Source organism: Poecilia reticulata, chromosome 12 (assembly GCF_904066995.2).
Source record: "Poecilia reticulata chromosome 12, P_reticulata-male-v2, whole genome shotgun sequence".
In the NCBI taxonomy this organism is placed as follows: Eukaryota; Metazoa; Chordata; class Actinopteri; order Cyprinodontiformes; family Poeciliidae; genus Poecilia; species Poecilia reticulata.
In genome coordinates, this window is record NC_088841.1 from 22,065,571 (window position 1) to 22,087,695 (window position 22,125).

At 39.7% G+C, this 22,125-nt stretch overlaps 2 protein-coding genes across 13 annotated transcripts in view; one reads left to right on the forward strand and one right to left on the reverse strand.

Annotated features, from left to right (window-relative positions):
* The window catches only part of vav2 (vav 2 guanine nucleotide exchange factor), a 195,262-nt gene extending 193,418 nt beyond the window's left edge, over window positions 1-1,844 (forward strand). For all 12 annotated transcript variants that reach the window (XM_081613751.1, XM_081613754.1, XM_081613759.1 and 9 more), the window contains one exon: window positions 1-1,844. In XM_081613751.1, coding sequence (XP_081469877.1) covers window positions 1-48 — 48 coding nt within the window. In that variant the 3' untranslated portion in view covers window positions 49-1,844.
* vsig8a (V-set and immunoglobulin domain containing 8a) overlaps window positions 683-22,125 on the reverse strand; it is a 25,187-nt gene continuing 3,744 nt past the window's right edge. The window contains exons 2-8 of the mRNA XM_081613767.1: window positions 20,136-20,311; window positions 17,814-18,018; window positions 13,830-13,982; window positions 12,529-12,651; window positions 9,641-9,782; window positions 2,532-2,682; window positions 683-977 (exon numbers count right to left, since the gene is read on the reverse strand). Coding sequence (XP_081469893.1) covers window positions 873-977; window positions 2,532-2,682; window positions 9,641-9,782; window positions 12,529-12,651; window positions 13,830-13,982; window positions 17,814-18,018; window positions 20,136-20,216 — 960 coding nt within the window. The 5' untranslated portion in view covers window positions 20,217-20,311 and the 3' untranslated portion in view covers window positions 683-872. The remainder of the gene's footprint in view (window positions 978-2,531; window positions 2,683-9,640; window positions 9,783-12,528; window positions 12,652-13,829; window positions 13,983-17,813; window positions 18,019-20,135; window positions 20,312-22,125) is intronic.

The following is a 22,125-nucleotide window of genomic DNA, read 5'->3' on the forward strand; positions in this document are numbered from 1 at the left end:
ATCGGATGGTTTCCCTCCACCTACGTGGATGAAGAGGGAGTGCAGTAAAGCTCCACTCGCCCGCCGGCGAAGCCAGTTTCCTTTTGAATCGGGAACCAAGTTCTATCTGCTGTCCTCAGAGGAAATGACTCACTCTCTCCAGGAAAAAAAAAAAAAAGAGCAACATGCCTTTTGCTGGAAACTACTTTTTCTGCAAGAATTTTTACTCGGTTTCTTAATTTCCCCCCCTCCCAGCCCTCTATTATGCATCAGCTTTTGTTTTTTTTGCAAGGTGTCCTGTTTGAGTTCTATACATGGAAGGAAAAAAGCTGCATTGCTGTGTGTCCGCCTCCGTGTGCTCAGCAGAGAATTTACTATAACGAGGACGCAGCAGGAACTTGTTGTCGATAGCTTTATTTTGCAAAAAGAAAAACGCTCCCCTTTGTTGCAGGTCTGTGCCAGGTGAATTAATTGTACAGTATAGATAATTTATTGAATAGAGATTATTATCAGTACTAATGGTTATTGTGGGGAGTCGGATCGGACGAACTAAAATAAGGAGAGAGAGAGAGAAAAAAAAAGCGAAGCGGTGTTTTCACGTCGAGAGATTTTTTTGCCTTAGTTGTCATGGTGATGCCTTGTGGGCTGACACCAGTGGATGGAATCGACTTTGTGGACTGGTTTTTACTTCTCCGTGTATGCATGTGCCCACATACACACACCCACACACACACACACACTCATGTACACACACATTAAATAGAAATGTACAGTACGGTGCCTTGAGAAAAAAGAAAAAAACGGTGGCGCATCAGTCGGTGAAGTGAAGAGGCTCCCGGTTCGTCCACAAGCACAGGACTTTACTGACGGGGCTGCGCGGCGCAGATCCAACTTTAGACATCAACTCCAGACTGGATGGACTCACACAAAGCAGCTTGTTTGGTGGGGGGTTTTAGCCAATCACACGCACAGCTCACATCTGTGGAGGTGTCACAGTCCTGTGGGATGCAAAAAGGGAAAGACGTTCAAACCTAACGTCACGCTTTTTAAACCTGTACGCATCGCTCCTTCGTCGTTTCCTGCACAGAATCACAAGTTGTTATTTGAACTCCAGAGGCGAAGCAGCAGCCAAATCCAGCCGTGCTTTGAGTTTTCTACCTTGCCTTAATTGTTTTTTGTTGTTTTTTTAAATTATTTCTTTCACAAGGTTCGTTAACCTCACTCCGATCAACATGTTCATGTGGCGAATTCATTTTCGGGGCTCTCCTGTTCGCCTGAAAGCAAAAACTGGGACAGTTGATGTGCTTCATGTTTTGTTTTGGTCCCAGTCGATTCCTGGTGCTAAAATCACGTCACAATCAATTAGTGTTGCTTTTCTCTGCATTTTTTTTTTACTGCAACTTTATTTGAATGAATTCTTTAGAGTTTCCATAACAATTTTTTTGCCGACCTCTACAGTGAAAGCCATACTTTTTGCTGCAAAAATCTAATCTATAGAAACGCCTCAGTTTCTGCGATTTCTGAGGATTGAAATGCAAACAGGAAGCACACCAGCTCCGAGCGGATCGGACTCCTCTGGAAACGTTCGAGTGTTGGTGCAAAATCACAAACAGGGCTGCTGTGTTTGGAGAAAACCAGGGAGAGTTGGTGGAGGCGGCTGATGGTCAGGGCTGTAGTCGTTTTCTTTTTGTTTGTTTTGTTTTTTACAAGGTGGACAAAAACCCATTGCATGTGACTGTTGATATGTCGACTCCTGTCAGTTCATCCCAGAAAAATGAAACACCTGATCGTGTAAATGTTTTTTTGAATGGTTGAGTATTTACAAATGAGGTCTATTATGAAATAAATATCTCTTTTGATTTAAAGCGTGAATTCATTTGTGTTCCCCTCACGAAAAACACTTATTTCAGTTGTTCAATTAAGACATTTATGTTCATTTCTTTTATATGGATGCAGTGCACACATACTTATATATTCAAAAAATTTTATTTCTCTGATGTCCATGTGCTGCACTGTCCTCAGAAGGCTATATTTTCTCTTATTGCTAATGTACCATTTTCCAACTATTTTTTTCTTCCACTAAACTTTCCTCTCATATATTTTGATGCTTATCAGCTTGTAAATGTCCTTTCTTGTGAAGGGTATCAACTGTGAACCCCACATATGATGCTGCAGGCCTCAACATTCTTGTACTTTTTAAAAATTTTATCTTGCATAATATTCAAATTTTCTAAGAAACTGGATTTAGGTTTTTCTATTGAGTCATAGCCATCAAACTTACCAGAAATAAATGCTTGCTTAAATTATTGTATGTATATATATATATATATATATATATATATATATATATATATATATATATGTGTGTGTGTGTGTGTATATACTTTACACTTTTTTTTAAAGTGTCAAAATTGTGTTCATTACTTTTTTAAAAATTGCGATACACTGAACATTTTGCCCTGCATGTACATTTAACTTCTCTCTCTATTGTTTTCCTGTCCAAACGGCCCTGCAGTGTCCAGGTTAAAGTCCTCCAGCGTCGCGCTGCGTACCGCTGCATGTTGCATCGCTGTTTGTCCTTGCCTGTAGCTGGAGGGATTGTGTGTGAAATAGCTGACATTGTTCTGATCCGCCCAGCTGTAAGCGGTTTGCGGACCGGTGTGCCGGCTCACCGGGCGGCTGTCAGGTGGCCCCACGTCCTCCCTGTTAAATGACACAAAAGGAGAAGAAGAAGAGAAAGAAGTGAGCTTGAAGTATTTTGAGGAGACAGAAACAAAAGAAAGCTGCTGCTTCCAACTGAACGTCCTTAAATGTCTTCAAACAAACAAAAGACCTTTAAATCTCACAACACTGAGGCACCAAACCCGCTCGTTTGAGAATCATTTCATGCTTTTTCCTTTAGAGATGCTGAGATGATCATCGATTTACCTTTCTTGCTGACTCTTTAAGGTCCAGCTTTTTCTCATAAAGATAACTGACTCGACGCTGAAGGAGCAGTAACTTTACCCCTGTCCTTTGCTACCGTTAAAATCTGGGTTTTAAGCATTCTGAGTTTCATCTCGTTTAAGGATAAAGACATTCAGGACAAAACTTTAGATCCAACGGTTCTGTGCCTTTATGTGTTTCTTTGAAGCCACTGATGGAGCTGCCGCTGCTTATTTTGTGTACTGTTTTTATTTCCCATAGAAAGTACACCCTGCTCAGTATATTTGTGTTTAGCTGTGTCTCCTAGTATTCAGTCATTGTCTATTTTATTTTTGTTTCTTTCAAAAGAAAGTAGTTCTGACCACTAGCGGAACAAGTCAGTGTTGGGCCGGGGGGCGGGGCCAATCACCGGGCCCCTCACGTGTATCACCTGCGCTGCTGGAAACTGTTGAGGGGGGGAGGGGGGAGGGGGAGCGTTTGTTGGGCCGCGTTTGTCTTTTGATTTTTACCCAGGAAGCACATCGGCTAAACCACTCATGGTTTAGCCGGCTAAACTTTTCCATTGAGGAAAAGTAACTTTAACATTAAATACACCTTTCTCAACAGGCGAGGAGGCACTTTCTCCGTCTATAATCAGACATTTAAGCGACTTGAAACCATTCCTGGCACCTCTAGACCCGGGCCCCCATCTGGCCCAGGCTGGGGGGCAGCTGCCCCCCCAGGCCCCACTATAGCTCCGCGCCTGGTTCTGACCCAATAACTCCTTGGACAAAGTCATTGTTTAATAATTTTTTTTTTTCCCCCAAAATTTTATTACTTATTACTTTATTTTTAACTGGACCTGATTGATTGATTGATTGATTGATTGATTGATTGATTGAATTCTTCGTAACCAAATAAGAATTGGAGCTTTTTGCCAACAGGTCTCACTTCATGTGAGATAGTTTTATATAAATTAAATATCGCGGTTAGTTTCATGCCCTTAGTTGTACCTGTATTTCCCACAGTATTAGCTTTATTCTGAAAACACTAGTTGAGAGAGCATCTCAGTTTCAGAGATTTCTCCTCTGCTAATATTCACTCTGGTTACTTTTAGCAGATACTTTCCATTTGCATTCAGTTAAGGTGCAAGTACCGACTTGGATTCATTTTTTTTACCTTTCAGTCAAAGAAAACACTGACGACTGACTGATTTCATCCTATTCTCTCTTGTAATCCAGTTCTTGGGAGTAGAAGAACTTTTTGGTGAATCGAGATGGAAAATTCTTGCCCCAGGTGGGTTTTCTGGCAGTGGTATTTGGGGTTCTTTGTGTACCATGGAATAATTCAGAGCTGACAAACAAAATTCACAAAATTAAATCAAATGGCTTATGGTTCACACCGGAGTATTTCCATTTTTATTTGTTCTGCTGTTGAAGTTATTTCTGTCGATGCGTTCTGTTCTCTGGGCTGGTTATAAAACCACTGAGCGTGCAGGCAGCTTTAACCAAAAAACATTTTTATTTTGGCTCCTTAGTTGCAGAAAATAAATTTGATATATTTTGTTTTCCAGTTCAAATAATACATCTAAAAATCAACCAATAAATAATTTAAATCCACCACACAGTCACAGAAGCTAATTGGCTGCAGTTTTTATTTTCCATGTCAGGTTTTGCATTCATAAAGCTGAATAAAGTGTCTTTCAGCTGATTGTTTTGGCTCTCCAGCCCCCGTGTTTGCCCAGTTAACCTTCTCTTATCTTTGTTGCAGTGGGAAACATTGTTTTGTTGTGCTCAGTTTAAAAATATAAAATTAACCCCTTCCTGGTTAAAAACCAGGACAAAACACTTTATGTGTACTTTTAATAAATTAAAAAAGAAAATAATTTTTCAGAAAATATGAAATATTGATTGGGGATAGCTGAACACATATCAATGTTGTTACGCTAAAGTTAGCCTGAGCTTTCACAGTTAGCTTAACAATAAGCTAGCCATAAGAATGAAAGCTCACCTTAATGAAAACTTAGTGCTCTTATAAAGTAAAGACATACAATTAGAACAATCCCCAAAACACAAGAAAACAGATTTTGGCATGATCGCTAATCCATGCTAACGTTTAGCTTCTGATCTTAAACTTGTTGAAAATGTGAAACCAACCATTTTAAATTCTAAAATATACATTTAGATTTAATATGCGAAGTGTGTAACTAAAGAGGAATTTACAATCTACGTAAATATTAGTGTGGTTGTACGTATGTTTTTGAGCCACTGTGAAGTAGAAAATATGTCTTAGAAATTCAAGCCTTTACATTGAGCTCTTATTTTTAAAATCCAGTAAAGCCGCATCACCTTCATCCTGATTGAAATGCATCGACTCTGTGAAAATGAATGTGAAATTCATGTCAATGACCTGATGTGACTCTGATCGCACTTCAGCTTGAACTCGTCTATTGTCTTGTTGCGGCTGCGTCATACAGCTTATAGCTGCTCTCGTCTCCATGGTTACCACACTGGTTTTCAATAGGTGTAACTTGTATGCACTTGAAATAAAGGTTTTGGGTTTTTTTACTGCTGCTTTTGATGACTAACTGCTGGAATTAGCGCTGTGAGACTCATTTGGACCAATTCAAGTGTCGCTGACCCGCCTCTCTCTCTCATGAAACTTTCCTGTAATCCCAGGCTTTCCTCTACGGTCTTACTGTAAGGAAACTGAACTTCTTTTACATGGGCAAGTCCACACGCTCGCACTGTCAAGGACGGCGTCTTCCTGTATACAACGCTGTCCTCCCACACCGATGGGTCTCACATTTCAGTGTCTACTTTGAAAGCCTGTGGGTTGTTTGTTGTGTTTTTTTCTCTCTTTTTTTTTCCATAGAGTGCAGCCGATTTTAGGAGTTTTATTTGCAAAAGGAGAAACCCTTCCAGAGATGTCAGATGTAGGGTCAGTTATAGATCGTCGCCCCTGAGCAGCCGTGCATTTCATTGTCGTACTATTTTTCTATTTTTGTGGCGTTTCGGAGCAGCGGGGAACCCCTCGGGAAAGGAAACGCCGATATTTTAAATGCATTCCTCGTTTGAAAACTTTCTGTAATTAAATTAATTATCTTATTCAATGCCTTGCTGTAGCTAAGAGTGGAAATCCGTAAAGACAGACTGAAAACGGCGGCAGTCTTCACTCAAGCAATGTTAATTACAAATTGATTTGAACTTAAATAACTCATTTCACCTCAGTACATCTCTTATTTACATCGTGACGTTTATTTGTGATCTACTGTGTAAACAAACCCAATTTTGAGGACAAGCAGGCAAAAAACTCAAGAGTAATAAGTTCAAAATGGCAGCAAATTGCATTTTATTGAAGGTTAAATTGGATATTTGTGTTAATTACACAAAGGTCTTAACAGAATAAAATCCATTGTTGGACGTATTACCAATCAAAGTCTTAAATTACACCCCTTACAGCAGAGCTTATTGAGCTGCTCTAGCATTACTGCTGCTTTCAAATCTAAGGGTTTTCTGCTAAAACAAAATATAAACCTCATTTTATTCGTTGCTGGAGTTACCTGAAGTATGACGGATATACAGAGCTAGTTTCATCAGAACAGGTAGAAATGGCTAACCCTGAGATCATTATAAAGATGCGGAAAAAAGTATCATAAAAGCCTTTAATTTCAATACATTTATAATATATTTATAAATTAGGAAAAAAAACTAAGCATTAATAAATTGTTTCCCTCCTCCAGTGATTATGGGATACAGATGGCCAGTCCACTTTAGGGCAAAACAGGACAACCAACCATGCATATACTCACACCTAAAGGCAAACTGAAGTAACATCTTGTTTTTGGACTGTGGGAGGAATCCAGATTACCCGGAAAGAATCCAGAAGCAGAAAGGATTTGAATCCAGGTTCTCCTTGCTGCAAGGCAACAACACTGCTACCAACCAAGATCACCTTCCACCTCTGGCAATTAACATGAAACAAATAGGATGGAAGCATTTTTCATTTTCACCTTATTATTTGAAGTTAAAAGTTCATTGGTGCTACTAACTGTGAAATAAGTATAAGAACAAGTGTTAAAGAGGCAGCATTATGTATTTTCCAGGCACATAACACAATCAATATAATACCTTGATATTGGTCTCTTTAAGAAGCCCTTGTTCTTTCCGACGCCTTCAGCATGACATCACAACAACGTTCCTCTAGAATTTAACGGTTTAACTAGTTTTTCACTTAAAAACTAGTAGTTTGAATGACAAACTCAGCAATTGTTTGCTAATAGCTGCTGCCGCTAGTCTGGAGGAGCCGTGTGGGAAAGTTGCAGAGAAGAGTTGGTCTGAGGTGGAAGTTCAGCTTGGAAACAGCATTTTTGAGGAGGAGTTTCATGGAAAAACCTAGAACTCCATGTTTGTTATTGATAAAAGAATAACAGCATCATGTAAAGCTCAAGAAAGTGGATTGTATGTACAGCCACTTTAAATTAATAAGAAATGACTTTTAATTTATATTTTACAACTAAAATTCCAGGAAGTGTAATCTAGTAACCGTAAACTTGTGTTTTTCCCTTGTGGTGACAGAAATTGGAAAACAAAGGAGAGCAAAGCTTTTCAAGGAAAATGGATCTGTGTCGAACTGAATGCTCACCACGTCGCCCAGATCTACAGCAAGAAAAACTGAGACAAACAAATCTGGAAGATTTATTTTAAAGCTGCTTTTCGCATCTTTTCCAGGAACGTCAACAATATTTGAGGACGCAATATGTCGGGTTTTATTGAGGGATTACCCAAAGAAATTATGTTTACCGAACACTGAATCAACGCTCACTCAGACTATTGTGTAAATAAACCCGACGATGAGAATTTAATGGAAGCAAACTTGCATGTTTATGGCATCTCAAGGTTTCCACCAGCACAAAATGTTTACTTTAGTATATCAATAATACGTTTTGAGATAAAGCACGTTTTGAGAGGGGGAAAAAATCTGATGACTTCTGTTGGCAGGGCTGAACATCGCTTTAAGCTCTTTATAATGAACACAACAGTCAACATTGGCTGGATGCTGCTGTTTAAAACACTCTGAGTTTTTCTACCTTCGAGCTGCTGGAACAAAACTCTCCACAGAGGAACTCGCTTTACATTTCAGCCGTTGGTCCACAAGGAAAAGAAGCCAAGTCAACGTCATTAAACACGACCAATTCTGCCAATTAGAGTTTTCAGATATGTTACGCCAGCATCTTGTTAGTGACAATAAAAGCATGTGGTAAATGTCTAGCTGAGATTAGAAATCAAACGAAAAGCCCAAACAATATTTCCGTTTAGCAGAGAGTTGCAGCCTATTAAGGATTGGCTTTGAAACAGAAAAACTTCAGACGCCAGGACAGAAATGGACATTTAGGGCTGCAAAGAACTCAACCACAGCGCTAAAAGTTTATCCACAAATGCACAGTGAGTCTCAAACCCAGTCGTAATGCAGGAAGAAATAGAGTCTAATAAAGAGTTTAGAATCAGAGAGAGAACATTTCAAACATTCGATCACACATTTTCAGTGGCTGAAACACAGACAGCTGTGGAGGCGTACCCAGAGGAAGAGGAGCAGTCGGGGCGTTTGTACAAATCTGCTGCTAAGCTCCCAATTAGTAATCAGCACCTGGGAACGTCCTCTTATTGCTCTCTGGGGGAATTTGGATGTCTCTTTCAAATCTTGTTCCAAAGTTTAAAAGAACAGTACGGTGCGAGCGTCAGGGGGGAATGTGACCAAAGCCAAAGCGTCGGACCGTTTTCCCACTCAGGCAGAAATTTTGAATTTAAGCAACACAATTAACTGAGACGCTGAAATGGAGTTAGATTATCTGCAGACCAGTGAAACTTTATATGAAATGCTGCAAAAATAGCTTTGCAAGTCAACAAGTAGCTTACTTGGAAGTGTTGACAAAAGGTTTCCCACCTTTTGTTATGTTGCAGCAAAAATCTTTAATGTGATTTAATGCGATAGATTAACATAATGCAGTGCAGATTTATAGGATGATATTTGTTGTCTCAAGTTTTCTGCAGCCTCTAAAGTCTCCAATGTCAAGTCTGTGTCCAGTCAGTAAGTGTCTGATGATGTTTCTCTGTGTGTTTATCAGAAATCTCTGGGTACATTTGGTATATATACACCAGCAGATTATACAGCTCACTATTTGTGACTTTCCTCCTGGTTTAGTTTGATTGGTTTGCTTGGTTTTAGTGAGATCTGAATAATAAATAATCAGATATGTATCTAATTTATTATTATACTGGCTTCCCACCAATTTATGGTCTGATACTTGATTACATCACCCTGCATTTGTTTTTGCATTTTATGCTACAACCTGGTACCATGCATCTCTCTTTTTAAAAGGTTGATGAATTGTACATTACCAAATGTTGTACAATACATTTTATAGTTTAAAGAGGTAAACTATTCTTGTTTCCTCAGGGAAACCACTTCTCTTTCTCAGTGTGTGTGTTTGCCATTTACTCATTCCTCCTGCATGACTAATTGCCTGATGTTTGGTTCTAATTTCTTTCAGAGCTGCTTTATTTCTGAGTGTTTCAGATTTTTCTGATGTTTTTAATCAACATTTTTTTTTGTTCTGATCTGAAAGTTTACGGAATCTCGACTTCACAAAGCTTCTGCAGTTTCAAACGAGGAGGAGGAGTGAGGGTACGTCGAGTTCTCGCAGAAGTTTAAGTTGTCGACTCTCTTAACTCGGCTTCTAACTCCTACGAGGATTTACCTGATCTCGTTAGAGAACTCCTTATCATGGTGGCGTCTGTCCTCCAGCTTCCAGTACAGGACCCCAGCAAACACCAGTAAGATGAAGACGAGGAGAAGCGAGCCCACAACGTTCCCCCCGATCACTGCAGATCTGTTTGGATCTGCAAAACACATCGACTGCTTTTACTCTGCATCTGTTGCTGATGTTGGATGCTGTGAAATTAATTTCTAGGCAATAGAAACTCACTTCCCCTAATCTTTTTCTCTCTCTCGTCTAATCAAAGCAGCATTTCGATGGCCCTGAAATGGATGTCAGGTATTCAAAGAGGCTGTTTGAGGTGATTTGTGGTGCGACGTCTCGCAGCTCAGAGACGTTTGGAATGAAACACGTTCTCAGGAATCTTCCACCTTTGTCTCCACCTCGGTCATTCTTGCTTGCTAAGAAATCTCGGGTTCATAGCTAAATTGGGTCTGCTGATGTTTGTTGCTTCTCTTCACAGCTGCACAGCTGGAGGTCTGCTGCAGCAGTGGGAAGTGAATGTAACACAGGAACTACACAGTTCTGGTGAGATGCACAAAGTACATATTCATCTTTCTAGCTTTTAATGATTTATCTAAACATTTCTCTGAATTTAAGGGTGTAGTTTACATATTTAGAAGGCTGGACTTCATCTAAAAAATGAAGTAGCCCAGTGACAGTAGCTCAATTTCAACTGGGCTCAATTTCAGTTTTTTTTACAAAATGAGGGAAAAACTTGTTTTTTTCACCATTTGATTTAAATTTCTCTCTTTCTAATAAGAGTAATGAAGTAACAAATTAATAATCTGAATATCACATTACAGAGCAATTCAATAAATTAGTATATTTTTGAAAAGTCACCATCTTTCAGGATCTTTATCTCTAAGTGAAACAGTGAATCTATTTTAATCTGGAATATACAGACATGTATGGACTTGTTGAAAACAACAGTTTATTTATTTCAGAGCTGAAAGTTGTTATATTTGACCTATTGAGAGGAAACGCAGCCCAACAAACCTCTGAGCTCATGCACTCTTGTCCACACATCATTTCAGAACCGCTTATTGAAAACAAAACACTGATTCACAAACTGTGAAACTGAAAAGAAAAGCGTCTCTTCAAACAAGCTGTTCATGTTTAGCAATTATTTAAAGAAAAAAATAAATACTTTTAGACTCTAGTGGCCTTTATTGAGCAGTGAGTAGACAGGAAATGGTGCAGAGAGAAAAGGGAAGACATGCAGCGCCGCTCCACAAACTGAACCACTCAGAGCTGCATGTTCACTGATTATATGTTAATCGTTTTCGCCCTTCAGATCTTCACAACAAAATATGACTAATAACTCAGACAGTTTAAAAAATTGACAACTACCCAAGAGAAAACCTAGAAGTGAACCAATTGAAACAATATTTATCTGCTCACTTTGGATTTTATTTACTGTTTTCCGTTTTGCAAACTCTGCTCTGTAACGCCATCCTGAAAGTAAAGCTCTAAACTGTTAGTGTCCAGCATGTGTGGGGTTTGCAAATATGTTATCTGCCCTTTTTCTGACCCTAAACCTTCTCCACAGACTTAAATGTTCATTACAGTCTGGTCTTTCTCTGTTTTTGGATGAGCGAACTGGTTCAGAGGGACAGGAAGTGATTCACAGTAGCCACAGTGTTCGTATGGACGAGTGAGGCCCTGGAAGTTCGCCATCATCTCCACAGTCCTGACTAGTTTAGCACTAGGTGGTTCTGACCATACTGTTAGCATTTGGATTAGCCCAAAACAGTGCTGTCATCTGTGATATTCAGGAGTTTCTCAGACGGTCCACTGAGGTTCAAAAGAGCAAAGAGAGAAGAAGAGTGGGGTGAGAACGCAGCCCTGGGTTACGCCGGTGCGGCCAGCTCTGTGAGCTGGATGAGCTGAAATCTTAATCCATAATACAGCTCACAAAAAAAACATGTTCACCTCAGTTTGTGTTATTTATCCAAGATGTTCCCATAGCTTGAAGAGGAACGACGATCAGAAGAGAGACAGAGACGTGCGAGAGGGAAAAAAATAAAAAAGTTATGCGGCAAACTCATTCTATAATGTCCTGGTGATTATCCTGAAACCCCTTGGCGGCGTTCCTGAGCCGCAGGGCCGGAACCTCTGGTCTGGAACAGAAGCCTGCGCTTGAATCGAAAATGAATCATTCACCGCCCGGAGCCAAAAATCTGAGCGCTGAGTCAAGGAGCCAAGGACTCGACAAGATGTCAGCGTCGTAAGCTCGCCCCACGATTCAGGAGGCAGGAGGCTGAGATTCCAAAACAATGTGTTTTTTTTCACTGGAGTGTAAATATAAAAGAGATGATTTTTCTTTGAAATATCAGGCGGAGCTACTTGAGCTCTCAGCCACTGCATTCATCCCCACAGAGACACCGCCATGCTCTCTACCTCAGTCAGAGCTCTCTCTGTGTATTAATAGACTTATTGAACTCCCTCGTTTACAGTCTTGTTATTTGCTGTAGTTTAAATGGAGGCTTTTTCGTTTTCTGCTGCTACCTTTCCCTGCAGAAGATGGCAGATGAACGACAGAAAACAGGCTCATTTTGGCTTTGCTCTTCAGTGACTTTGTGACTCAGCAGCAAAGAGACACCGACATGAAACACAAGCAAGAACATTACATAAATACAGTTATTTCTAGACATTAAAAGCAACCTCTTACTGCCGTCATTAAGAGTGACGCACTCGTGTCCCCCGAGCGCCACATGTAAGCAAAGTGGAGCCATGAGGAGGCTGCGGCAACGCTACAAAACAGGAGCCTTAAATCAAAAAGGGGCCCCGCATGATTTTATGTGGGGCTCATGCAGCTCTGTGTGTGTGTGTGTGTGAGAGAGAGAGTGTGTGTGTTTTCCTCTTACGCTTGCTGGCTCTCAGGCTGATCCTGCAGCGTTCGGCTCCAACAGCATTGTTCACCTCACAAAGGTAGATCCCTGCAAAGCTCTGTGTGTGGTTGCTGATTCTCAACTCCCCGGATGCGCCGTCTGTAACGCACATCGCCACATACAGAGATCTAATCCAGAAAACAACAACACTTCCCTGTAAGATGCTCAGATTGGTACCAATTTAAATTTTCCGCCCCCCCCCCATGTGATGAAAAATTATTTTTATATGGCTGAAGTGCTCAGACAAACAACACTGTTGCTGCAGAGGGAGACCTTATATTGAGCGCTTTGTAGTAATTCCTTAATCTGGATTATTTCATTGAATCTCTGGTTGCATGTTTTGTCCAGTCTCTTGTAGCCTCCAAATCGGATTTGCTCCGATTTGTGGCAGTATTTGCTCCCCTTGGAGTAAAGGGGAGCAAATACTGCCACACCTTTCAGTAAATTTAATTTCTACAGAGTGGCTCCTGCAGGTATTTGCAATTCATAGATTTTTTTCTGTGAAACGTAACTGAATCATTTATAAGAAAAAAAAATAAATATATATATATATATATATATATATATATAGGTTTTTTGAAGCTAATATGCTTATATGCTAAAATCCTAGCACTATTGGCTGGCGGCGTTTGCAAAGCAGCCAAACGAGGAAATGTGACGTATTTTCCTTAAAGCTGATTGGCTGTGCCCCCTCCACCCCACCCCCTGCTAGCTGAAGTAAGGAAAACCGTCAATGTTAGCTTATGTGGTAGCGCTAACACGGTTTGTGCATTGCTATGTGTTGGTCTATCACAAAAAACCCTCAACAAAATACACATTTTTTTAGTCTAGCGTCAAATATTAAAAAAAAGACTCAAGGGGTGTGAATACTTTTGCGAGCCACTGTCTGTAGTTTGTGGCAAACAATAGAAAGAACAACTCGTTAAACCTGTGATCGGGACAAAATGCCAATGATATGCAGCTAATCCACCAAAGTCCACGGAAAATAACTGCACGCTCATCTCGAGTGTGCAAATCATTACTTCTTCATTTTTCTCCTGGATGACTCATCATGTCAATAATGTGTAAAAACCACAGTAAATCCCTTTTAGGAGAGAGTTAATAGGCAGCTATTGTGGAGTCAGGAAGACAATGGGTCCTTCGATTTTGTGCACAAAGGATCCAATAACACAGGGCCTCCTTTTCCAAACAAGCCTACACACACACAGACACAGACACACACACACACACACTTTCATGTGCAGTAACAAGATGACATCAACAGAGGTCAGACTTACCCTGTGTGGCAGCAGCAGGCATGGGGTCTTTGCTTTCTCTCCGCCACTTGTATGTAAGGGGAGTGGATCCTTCAGAGGACTCGCAGTGCAGAGAAACGGCTCCACCGACCAGCTCCCCTCCTTCCAGCCAGCAGCGAGGCACAGATGGTTTTACTGCAATCACAAAACCATCGGGGTTTTTCCTGCATCGCCATTTCTGTCGCATTTATTTTATTTACATGCAGGGTGAGTGGAAGTGTTGAATAAAAAGGGGAAAGGCTGAAAAAGAGAGCAAATAAAGCAATACCTTTTGAAATATGCTCAATGAACTAAATAATGCCTTCTGACAAGGAAAAGAGAAACAAAAACAAGATTAAATTAAATTCAAATCAGATGAACAAGCCCTCCTTTTTGAAAATAATACCAAGCAGCTTAAAAATAATTTAATTCCAACAAAATCTAGGATCAATTTCTCAAAATAAAACGATCTAAAAAAGAAGAAAAGTGAAGTGAGTCGTTACCTCGCAGCTTTCCTTTCATCGCCGTCTCTTTCAAACTGCTAGCCGCTTATGTAAGTTATCGGCATAGTGCTTTCTTCAGATTGTAAGCCTTTCATTACAAGTTTGATATTAAAGGTCAGAATGAGAGAAGGCGATGATTACAATATACAACTATAGAAAAGCCAAGGCCTCAGATCTGAACATTTCCCTACAATAGCTGCTCTCATCCAAGGTCCCTTCAACGCATCGTTGCAGGCACTTTAAATATATACTTTAAATATATTCAAACAAAACTTTCTCCCACAATGATTGTGTCCCTGAGTTTAAAATATAAATATTTTCATGATCTTGACATTTTTTCTTTGTCTTATTGCCTTAATTTGTCGAAGCAGTGCAGAAAAGATTTTAAAACTATTTAAGAAATGCCAATTTTTCACATTTTGTGTGGGTGGGAAAGGTACAGAGCCCTCCAGGGGACATGAGGAATTTCAGTTTTTTGCACCAAAGCGTTAATAATAATAAACACGTTTTATTATTATAAAACACAGCAAACTAATGGTGGTAGAGGACAGCACTGAGTTAACTTGGGGAATCTCATCTGTCCGTGTATCAATCAATTCCAAACCTCTTCTTTATTCTGTCACAATTATCAATTTATTACATTTTTATTACCATGCTCCAAACTTTGCGAGGACTGACCACCCCGTTCACCCGCTTCCTCATGAACACAGAGCCAGCAGCCAGTAACCTTCCCATTCATACCTGATGACGTCACGCCCACATCGACACGCCCACCACCAGGTGTCAAAGCCGCTGCTCCTGTCATATCAATAATTACTTATTTCATTCATTTGGCTCTTACAGAGCCTCAGTGAAAACGTGTTTATTATTATTAACTTTTTGGTGCAGAAAACTGATTGAAAATCGATTTATTTACTGCATGTTTATCTGTTAAGGCTAAGATGGAACGGCACTGAAAGCAGCCATTTAAACCATTCAGACACGAACACAACAAACACAATCAGATGACTGATTACCCCGCGATAATAACTCAATAGTCCATGGAAAAACCTTATAAGCTTGTATTAAAGCAGAAAGTACGGCAGCCACCGTAAGAAAGGCTTACAGTATCAATTATGCCGCGTGAACTGATCAGTAGATTATTGCGAGGGAACGCAAAAGAAAAAAAATTCCCCATGTCCCCTGGAGGACTCCGTAGAAAGGCAACAACATGAGAATAATCCTCAACTCTTAATATCAGCCCAGTTTTAGTAATATGATTGATACAAATAAGTAAAAAACATTGGCCAATACCGATGTTAATGTCAATATTTATGTTTTTGCCTATTTAAACTGATGAAGTTTGGAATTGATTTTTAGTTGGTATTAAAGTTACATAATAAAATTAACATTATAACTCTACTAGGTATCGCTTTATTAAGGTTGTTTTTACAATAAGTCTCCAAAACGTTGCCTCGGACGAAGGCAGAACGAAACACCCAGAGGAAATACTAGCTAATTAAGTTTGGATCATTTTTTAAAAGACTTTTTTTTCATCATCATGCATGCAGAATGAACTACAACTGTAAACTGCAAAGTAAGTAAACATTTGTGGTGATTTGTCAGCTTATCATTAAATGGAATGATCTGCTTAGACTTGATAAGATTTCAGCCTGCCAAAATTGGCGAAAAATATAGAAATATATTCACGTAGCAAATATTGGAACCAAAACAGAAGAACTTTACTAACTTTATCATTGAATGTGACATACAGTAAAATTATTTACTTATAATAAGATCACTTAAAGCAGAATTAGAGCGAAGAACAACAAAAATCGGGAATCTGCTTCCATCTCAACTTGTTAGCACAACCTTAGCACCAAAAGTCCCACAGCCTGTTGCCTTTAAGCTTATAAATAAAGCAACCTAAATAAAGTTTAACTTTTTACAAGCAGAAGGACAAATGGCAGGAGAACAAAAAGCAAAAATAAACCACTCTCAACTGATCTAATATTTATTCCTGCTTCAGAACAAGCTAACTGTTAGCACAACTAGCTACATATCTCATTGACTAAGAGCAGCATGTGAACTCCTGAAACTTAAAAGTTTTAATTTATTATTCATCATTCAGTCTTAAATTGGCGCCAAGCATCTTAGAAGAGCATCTGCTGTACAATTAAAAAGTAGAAAGTTAAAAGTGAAATTACCTGGAGCTACAATTAGCGACGAAAACGGTACGTCTTGGAAAATAAAAACCTCTCCTCAACTTTTACTTGCAATAACATTTGAGCACGTAAGTTATCTTGGCTTCATTTCCAGCAGGTTGGGTTGTGTATCGTATTTACTGGTAAGAAACTAAACAGCATCAAAGATAAAATAAAACGTTTTTGACTTTAGCAGCGTTTAGGGAGGCAGACAGGAACATTTGAACAAACCAGCTGATACCAAACTACTTTTCTTTTTTACGTTAGACGTAAAAAGAATTAGTGCTAGGAAGTAAAAATATTTACTTACATAACTTTTTGTTCTCAGTCAGCTTTTTTCCCCACATCTAGTAATTAGTTTTATATTTAGCAGCCACTCCTTTTACCTCTAAATGATCAACCCTCAATCATGTCTGCCTCTTGCCTGCATTTGAGTCCTTTACAACCAATAATGACACCAAGAGCTTTAAAATTTATGGAAATGCAAACTTATTGCTTTTGTCCTGTAAGTAAACAGGCAGATAATTATTGAAGTGATTGCTCAGACATATTTAAGTGATAGAATTTCTTAATATGTTGTGCCAACGTTCGTAGAGTAGCAAGGCCAATTAGAGCTAAAATATTATTTGTGATCTCAATAAAGTGTGAAAATTATTTATTTTATTTTTGTTCATTTCTGCATTAAAAATACCAGAATTTGAACGTAACTTAATATTTTTGTCTGTCCAGTTAGATATTTTTTAAAATATTGGATCAGATTGCAAGATAAATTTTTGACAGAATACTAATTTTTTTCTACTTTTGTTATTGTACAAGTAGTGCTGCTCTTACTTCAGTCAAATGACCAAATGCCACTGGTAAGTCATGACACCTCTATTGTTTCTATTTCCAAAAGGAAAGGTCAAAATCTTGTATTTTCTTATTCTTGATAGCTTGTTCTGTAGTAAGCAGTAACTGTAAGCACTATTGGAAGACCAAAAGAAAGTGTTTAAGGTCATTGGAACTTCTTAAAAGACAACATAATCAGCTAGTTAGCTGAAGTTAACCTGCCTGTTCATTGTGTCTCACTTTCACTTCACTTCTGTTGGTCCGTCACATAAACTCCCAGAAAAACACGCTGAAGTCTGCGTCTGTGAGGAAACGTTCAAAGAGGCTGAACATTTCTGTATTTTTAACCCAGCTGCCAATAGAGCAGCGCTGTGACATTTTAAAACACGCTTCCTTCACCCCGTCTCAAGCTCTATTGTTAAGCGACTCCCATAAATAATGCAGCCATGTGACAGGTCAGTGTCCAGTCTTACCCTTAACCACCAGTGACACCTTGCGGGTGTCGACCCCAGGCGACTTCTTCACTTTGCACTGGTAGGTAGAAGTGTGGTTGCGTGACAGCTGAGCGATGGAGAGAGAAGCGTCGCCCTTGGAGGGATCGCCTGCAGCAAAGCTGAAGCCTTCGGTAACTCTAGGACCTCCATGGTCGTACTTGGTGCCGCCGGTGTATGACAGAAGCTGGAAAACAATACGAGAAAAACATTCAATCAAGCTTTAAAAAAAACGACACTTGATAAGAGATGTCAATCTCAGCAAAACTGTAACTTTCTCTTTTCCGAAGCTCTCTGAGCTCATTGTTCAAGTTTCACTGCAAGCTCACTGTGGAGTCCAGCTTCTGCGCTCATGCTGGCACACTTCCAACCAGACAGCAGGGAGTAGTTTTCTCACAAAGCAGCAGTGAAACACCCAGTGTTCACCCTGTGCCAGTCAAACAAGCTGGAGAAAAATTCAGCTAGATAAAAATACATTTTTGCTTAATTTGCTGGGAAATCTCAACTCTCGTGGAAATCTGTGGGTCAGAACGCACGTCCCAAAAGGAATGCTAATGACTTCCTGTGAATTGCTGTGTTCCTTCTAATCTTTTTTAGATGCGTAAGAAGGGCCCCTGTTGACTCATGTTTTAGAAAAGCATGCAAACTATTTCAGAAATCTGCGCTGTTGAGGTTTTTCAAAGTCACGACTAAACAAATGCTTGGAAGAAAATCTACTGGTATATTTATATGAATCTTCTGAATAGTTGTACTCACTCAACTCATTTTACACCTAGATTTTTATCAATATTCTCCCTTTAACATATTTATCCATTTTACTTTTCATGTCAAACATCAACAAGCTGAATAAACTCATACATATTTTGAATAACTGTGAATGACTTTTGGCCCACTCCCATTTGCAGAATTGTTTTATTCAGACTCATGAAAGGTCTATTTAAGTCATCCTAATTGAACTTAAGAAGAGACTTTGATGAATTCACTTTGAAACCTTCTATTTTCTTCAAGGACTGGATTTAAGATGTGTTTTTGATAAATCTCCTGCTGCATGAAGAGAATGCACTTTAACTGTGGGTCAGGAACCAGTTGATTTTCTGGCAGATAACATAATTTACGGTTAAATCAATCACTGGAAGTTGTCCAAAATGAGAAAACAGAAGGAATCGGTAAGAAATCTAGTTCTTTTTCACAGAACTTCATTTTCAGAAGAGGGATGTTTTTGTTATTTACAGTTGGCTAAAACCATATTTTACTTTCAAATATTAGAAACGTGCAAATCTGCAAAATGCAGAAAACTGTAAACATCAGACTTTTTTTCATGCAAACTTCTAATTTTACAACATGAAATAACATTTTCCTCCATCCATCCATTTTCTTGCACCCTTGTCCCTTAGTGGGGTCGGGAGGGTTGCTGGTGCCAATCTCCAGCTAACGTTCCAGGTTAGAGGCGGGGTCACCCTGGACAGGTCGCCAGTTTGTCACAGGGCAACACAGAGACACACAGGACAAACAACCATGTACACTCACACCTAGGGGCAATTTGGAGAGGCCAATTAACCTGACAGTCATGTTTTTGGACTGTGGGAGGAAACCGGAGTACCCGGAGAAAACCCACCATGCACAGGGAGAACATGCAAACTCCATACAGAAAGACCGGGGCCGGGAATTGAACCCAGAACCTTCTTGCTGCAAGGCAACAGCTCTACCAACTGTGCCACTGTGCAGCCTGATATAACATTTTTATTTTTGGGAAATTAAAGTTACAACTATATCTGTGTTTGTAATAAATAAACATTTGTTAATTCGTTTGGCAGCTTCTGCATGTTTTTGGTGAAAATTGATCACAGTTTAAATATAACCATAGTCTATGATTTTGGGGTATTAAAATGAAAGTACAGCCACTTCACATCAGGACAAGCTTTTTAAAAGCAGAAACATGGCTAAATTACAAGTTTTAGGATTTGAACTCAACATTTTTTACAGCTGCTTGTGTTCCGATTCTTAATAAGGAGAAATCCTTTGATTTTCTAGCCAAATTTCTTAAAAAACACTTGGATTCAATGTTGGAGATACTTCCTGGAGAGAGGAAGGCAGTTTAAAAGAAAGATTGTGATGAATTGCACTTCCAGCTGCATGCAAGAGCTGAACAAACACATGGGGCTCATATCCAACATGTCTGAGATCAAAACACTTAAGATTTTAGTGAGTTAATATTTTTTCTCAACAAAATGTAAAACTGAAGACGAATAAGAAGAAAAGTTCTGGTGCTTTCAGGACGTTTCTTTACGTTATCTTGCGTCTTACCATCTGATCCTTCTTGGTCGTGTCTGGACTGAGCACAGACCATTCAATGTCAATTTCTCCGGTGTCCAATAAGCTCGGCATGTAGCTGCAACCCAAAGTCACGGTGTCGCCCTCGGCCCTCTGGACGGTCTGCGGGCCTGTCGATGTCACCTTCAGCCCTCGTGTGCATCTCAGCTCTGCAAGTTCAGACCATTCTTGAGATTAGTCACAATCAAACAAACATTTTAATTTACTCTTTCTACTACCAAGGGTTAATGCTGTCCTCTTTCTGATTCACCGAGCTACAGCTCGTTTCTGTGCTCCATTCAGGCTGTTGGGGTTACCGGAAACGTGGGAAACAAAACCCCTCAAATAGAAACAAAAGCGGCCAAACAGGATGTGAGAATGGGGTTTTGAGTTTTTCAGGGGTTGCAAATTGAAAATGTCGTCATCAAGAACATTTCAATAAGAGGCTGAGTGTTCATGGAGCTTTTTGCAAAAACCATTCTATTCATTGCATTGTATCTACCATAAGACCCTCTACAACATTGTAATCCTCACAAACCCTTGAAGGTTTCAACTATTTCAAACCTATTAAAAAAAAAACAAAAAAAACAAAGGGTTCAAAACCAGAGCTGGAAAATAAAATCCCTCTCTGAACCCACTCATGACGCAGAGGCTTTAAATCCTGAAACATTCATCTTATCAAAACAAATCTCAGTACAGATAATAGGAGAAGCTTGAATTGGGCTCTTATTTGCCCTTTGGGAGAACGGAACATGAGACTATAATTGAGCTTTTCAGGGATTTCAAGGGTACTGTTTAGTATTTTTGTAAAAATCAGCCCATAATGCTTTTATTCCACTCCATGCGAGTACGCTTCTGTCCTAACATGCATGAAATGGAGCAGCATTTTAAATAAAATACCAATGTTTATGTGTAGCTCAGGGGACACCAGTGAGACTAAACGTGCTGCTAAGAGCCACACTCTGAATAAAGCAAGCACAGACTTAATTTTAAGAACAATAGGGAGTTGGAAAATCATTTCGGAAGAGAACATCGGACCTTGTTGGAGAAGCTGTGGCTGCCGTGGTGATGTTGGGCAAACTCAGATCCCCTGAGGCCCCACTTTCAGCAGAGAACAGATACGAAGGTCATCCTGATTGCTTCTTTCAGACTCACAGAGTGGAATTGAATTCAGAAAGTTAAACAATTTTCACCTTACAGTGGATTGCAGAAATATTCACACATTGAGTTTTGTCTTTTAAACTGCAACCAATGACTTTGGTATATTTTATTGGGACTTTATGTGATGGAACGAGAAAAGGTGGCGCATAAATGTGAAGGGGAAGGAAAAGGACAGATGGCTTTACAATATTTTTTGTGATGTGCTCATGCAGAACTTTGATACCCAGAATTACTGCAAATTCCAGATCAAACAACAGGAATTAAAGGGCTTATGTTTGGAAAAGTCCAGGTCTGTGTAATGCAGCTCATATGGTTGCCAAGCAAAAACTCTGGCATGGATGAAATTTGGTGAGGTCACACAGAACGACTTTGAGGAAATTCTGGTCCACCATCTGGCATCATAAGAAAGGGAAGCAGTGTACCACCATGACGGTGAGGAAATGGTGCTGACTTCAACTTGGGACATTGTGAGTCACAGTGTCCATCCATTGTCTTACCCTAAATCTGGGGTCAGGTCACCGGGAGAGAAGATTTAGCAAAAAGCAGAATTCCCAGGCTTTCCCAGGCCAGCCGAGAGACACGCGGTCCCTTCAATGTTTCCTGGGTCTTTCACTGGGTCTCCTCCTGGCTGCTGGTAACCGCAATCTTGTTTGTTTGGTCACTGCCCAAACTTTGTGACCACCAGTGAGGGTAGGAACATGGATTGGTAAAGATTCACCTCTTAGCTCTGCCCTCACTTCACCAAAAACAGGCTAGTAAAGTTACTGCATCACTCCCCACGCTGCCTCCAAGCTGGGAAGCATGCGCTACACTTTTCCAGGAG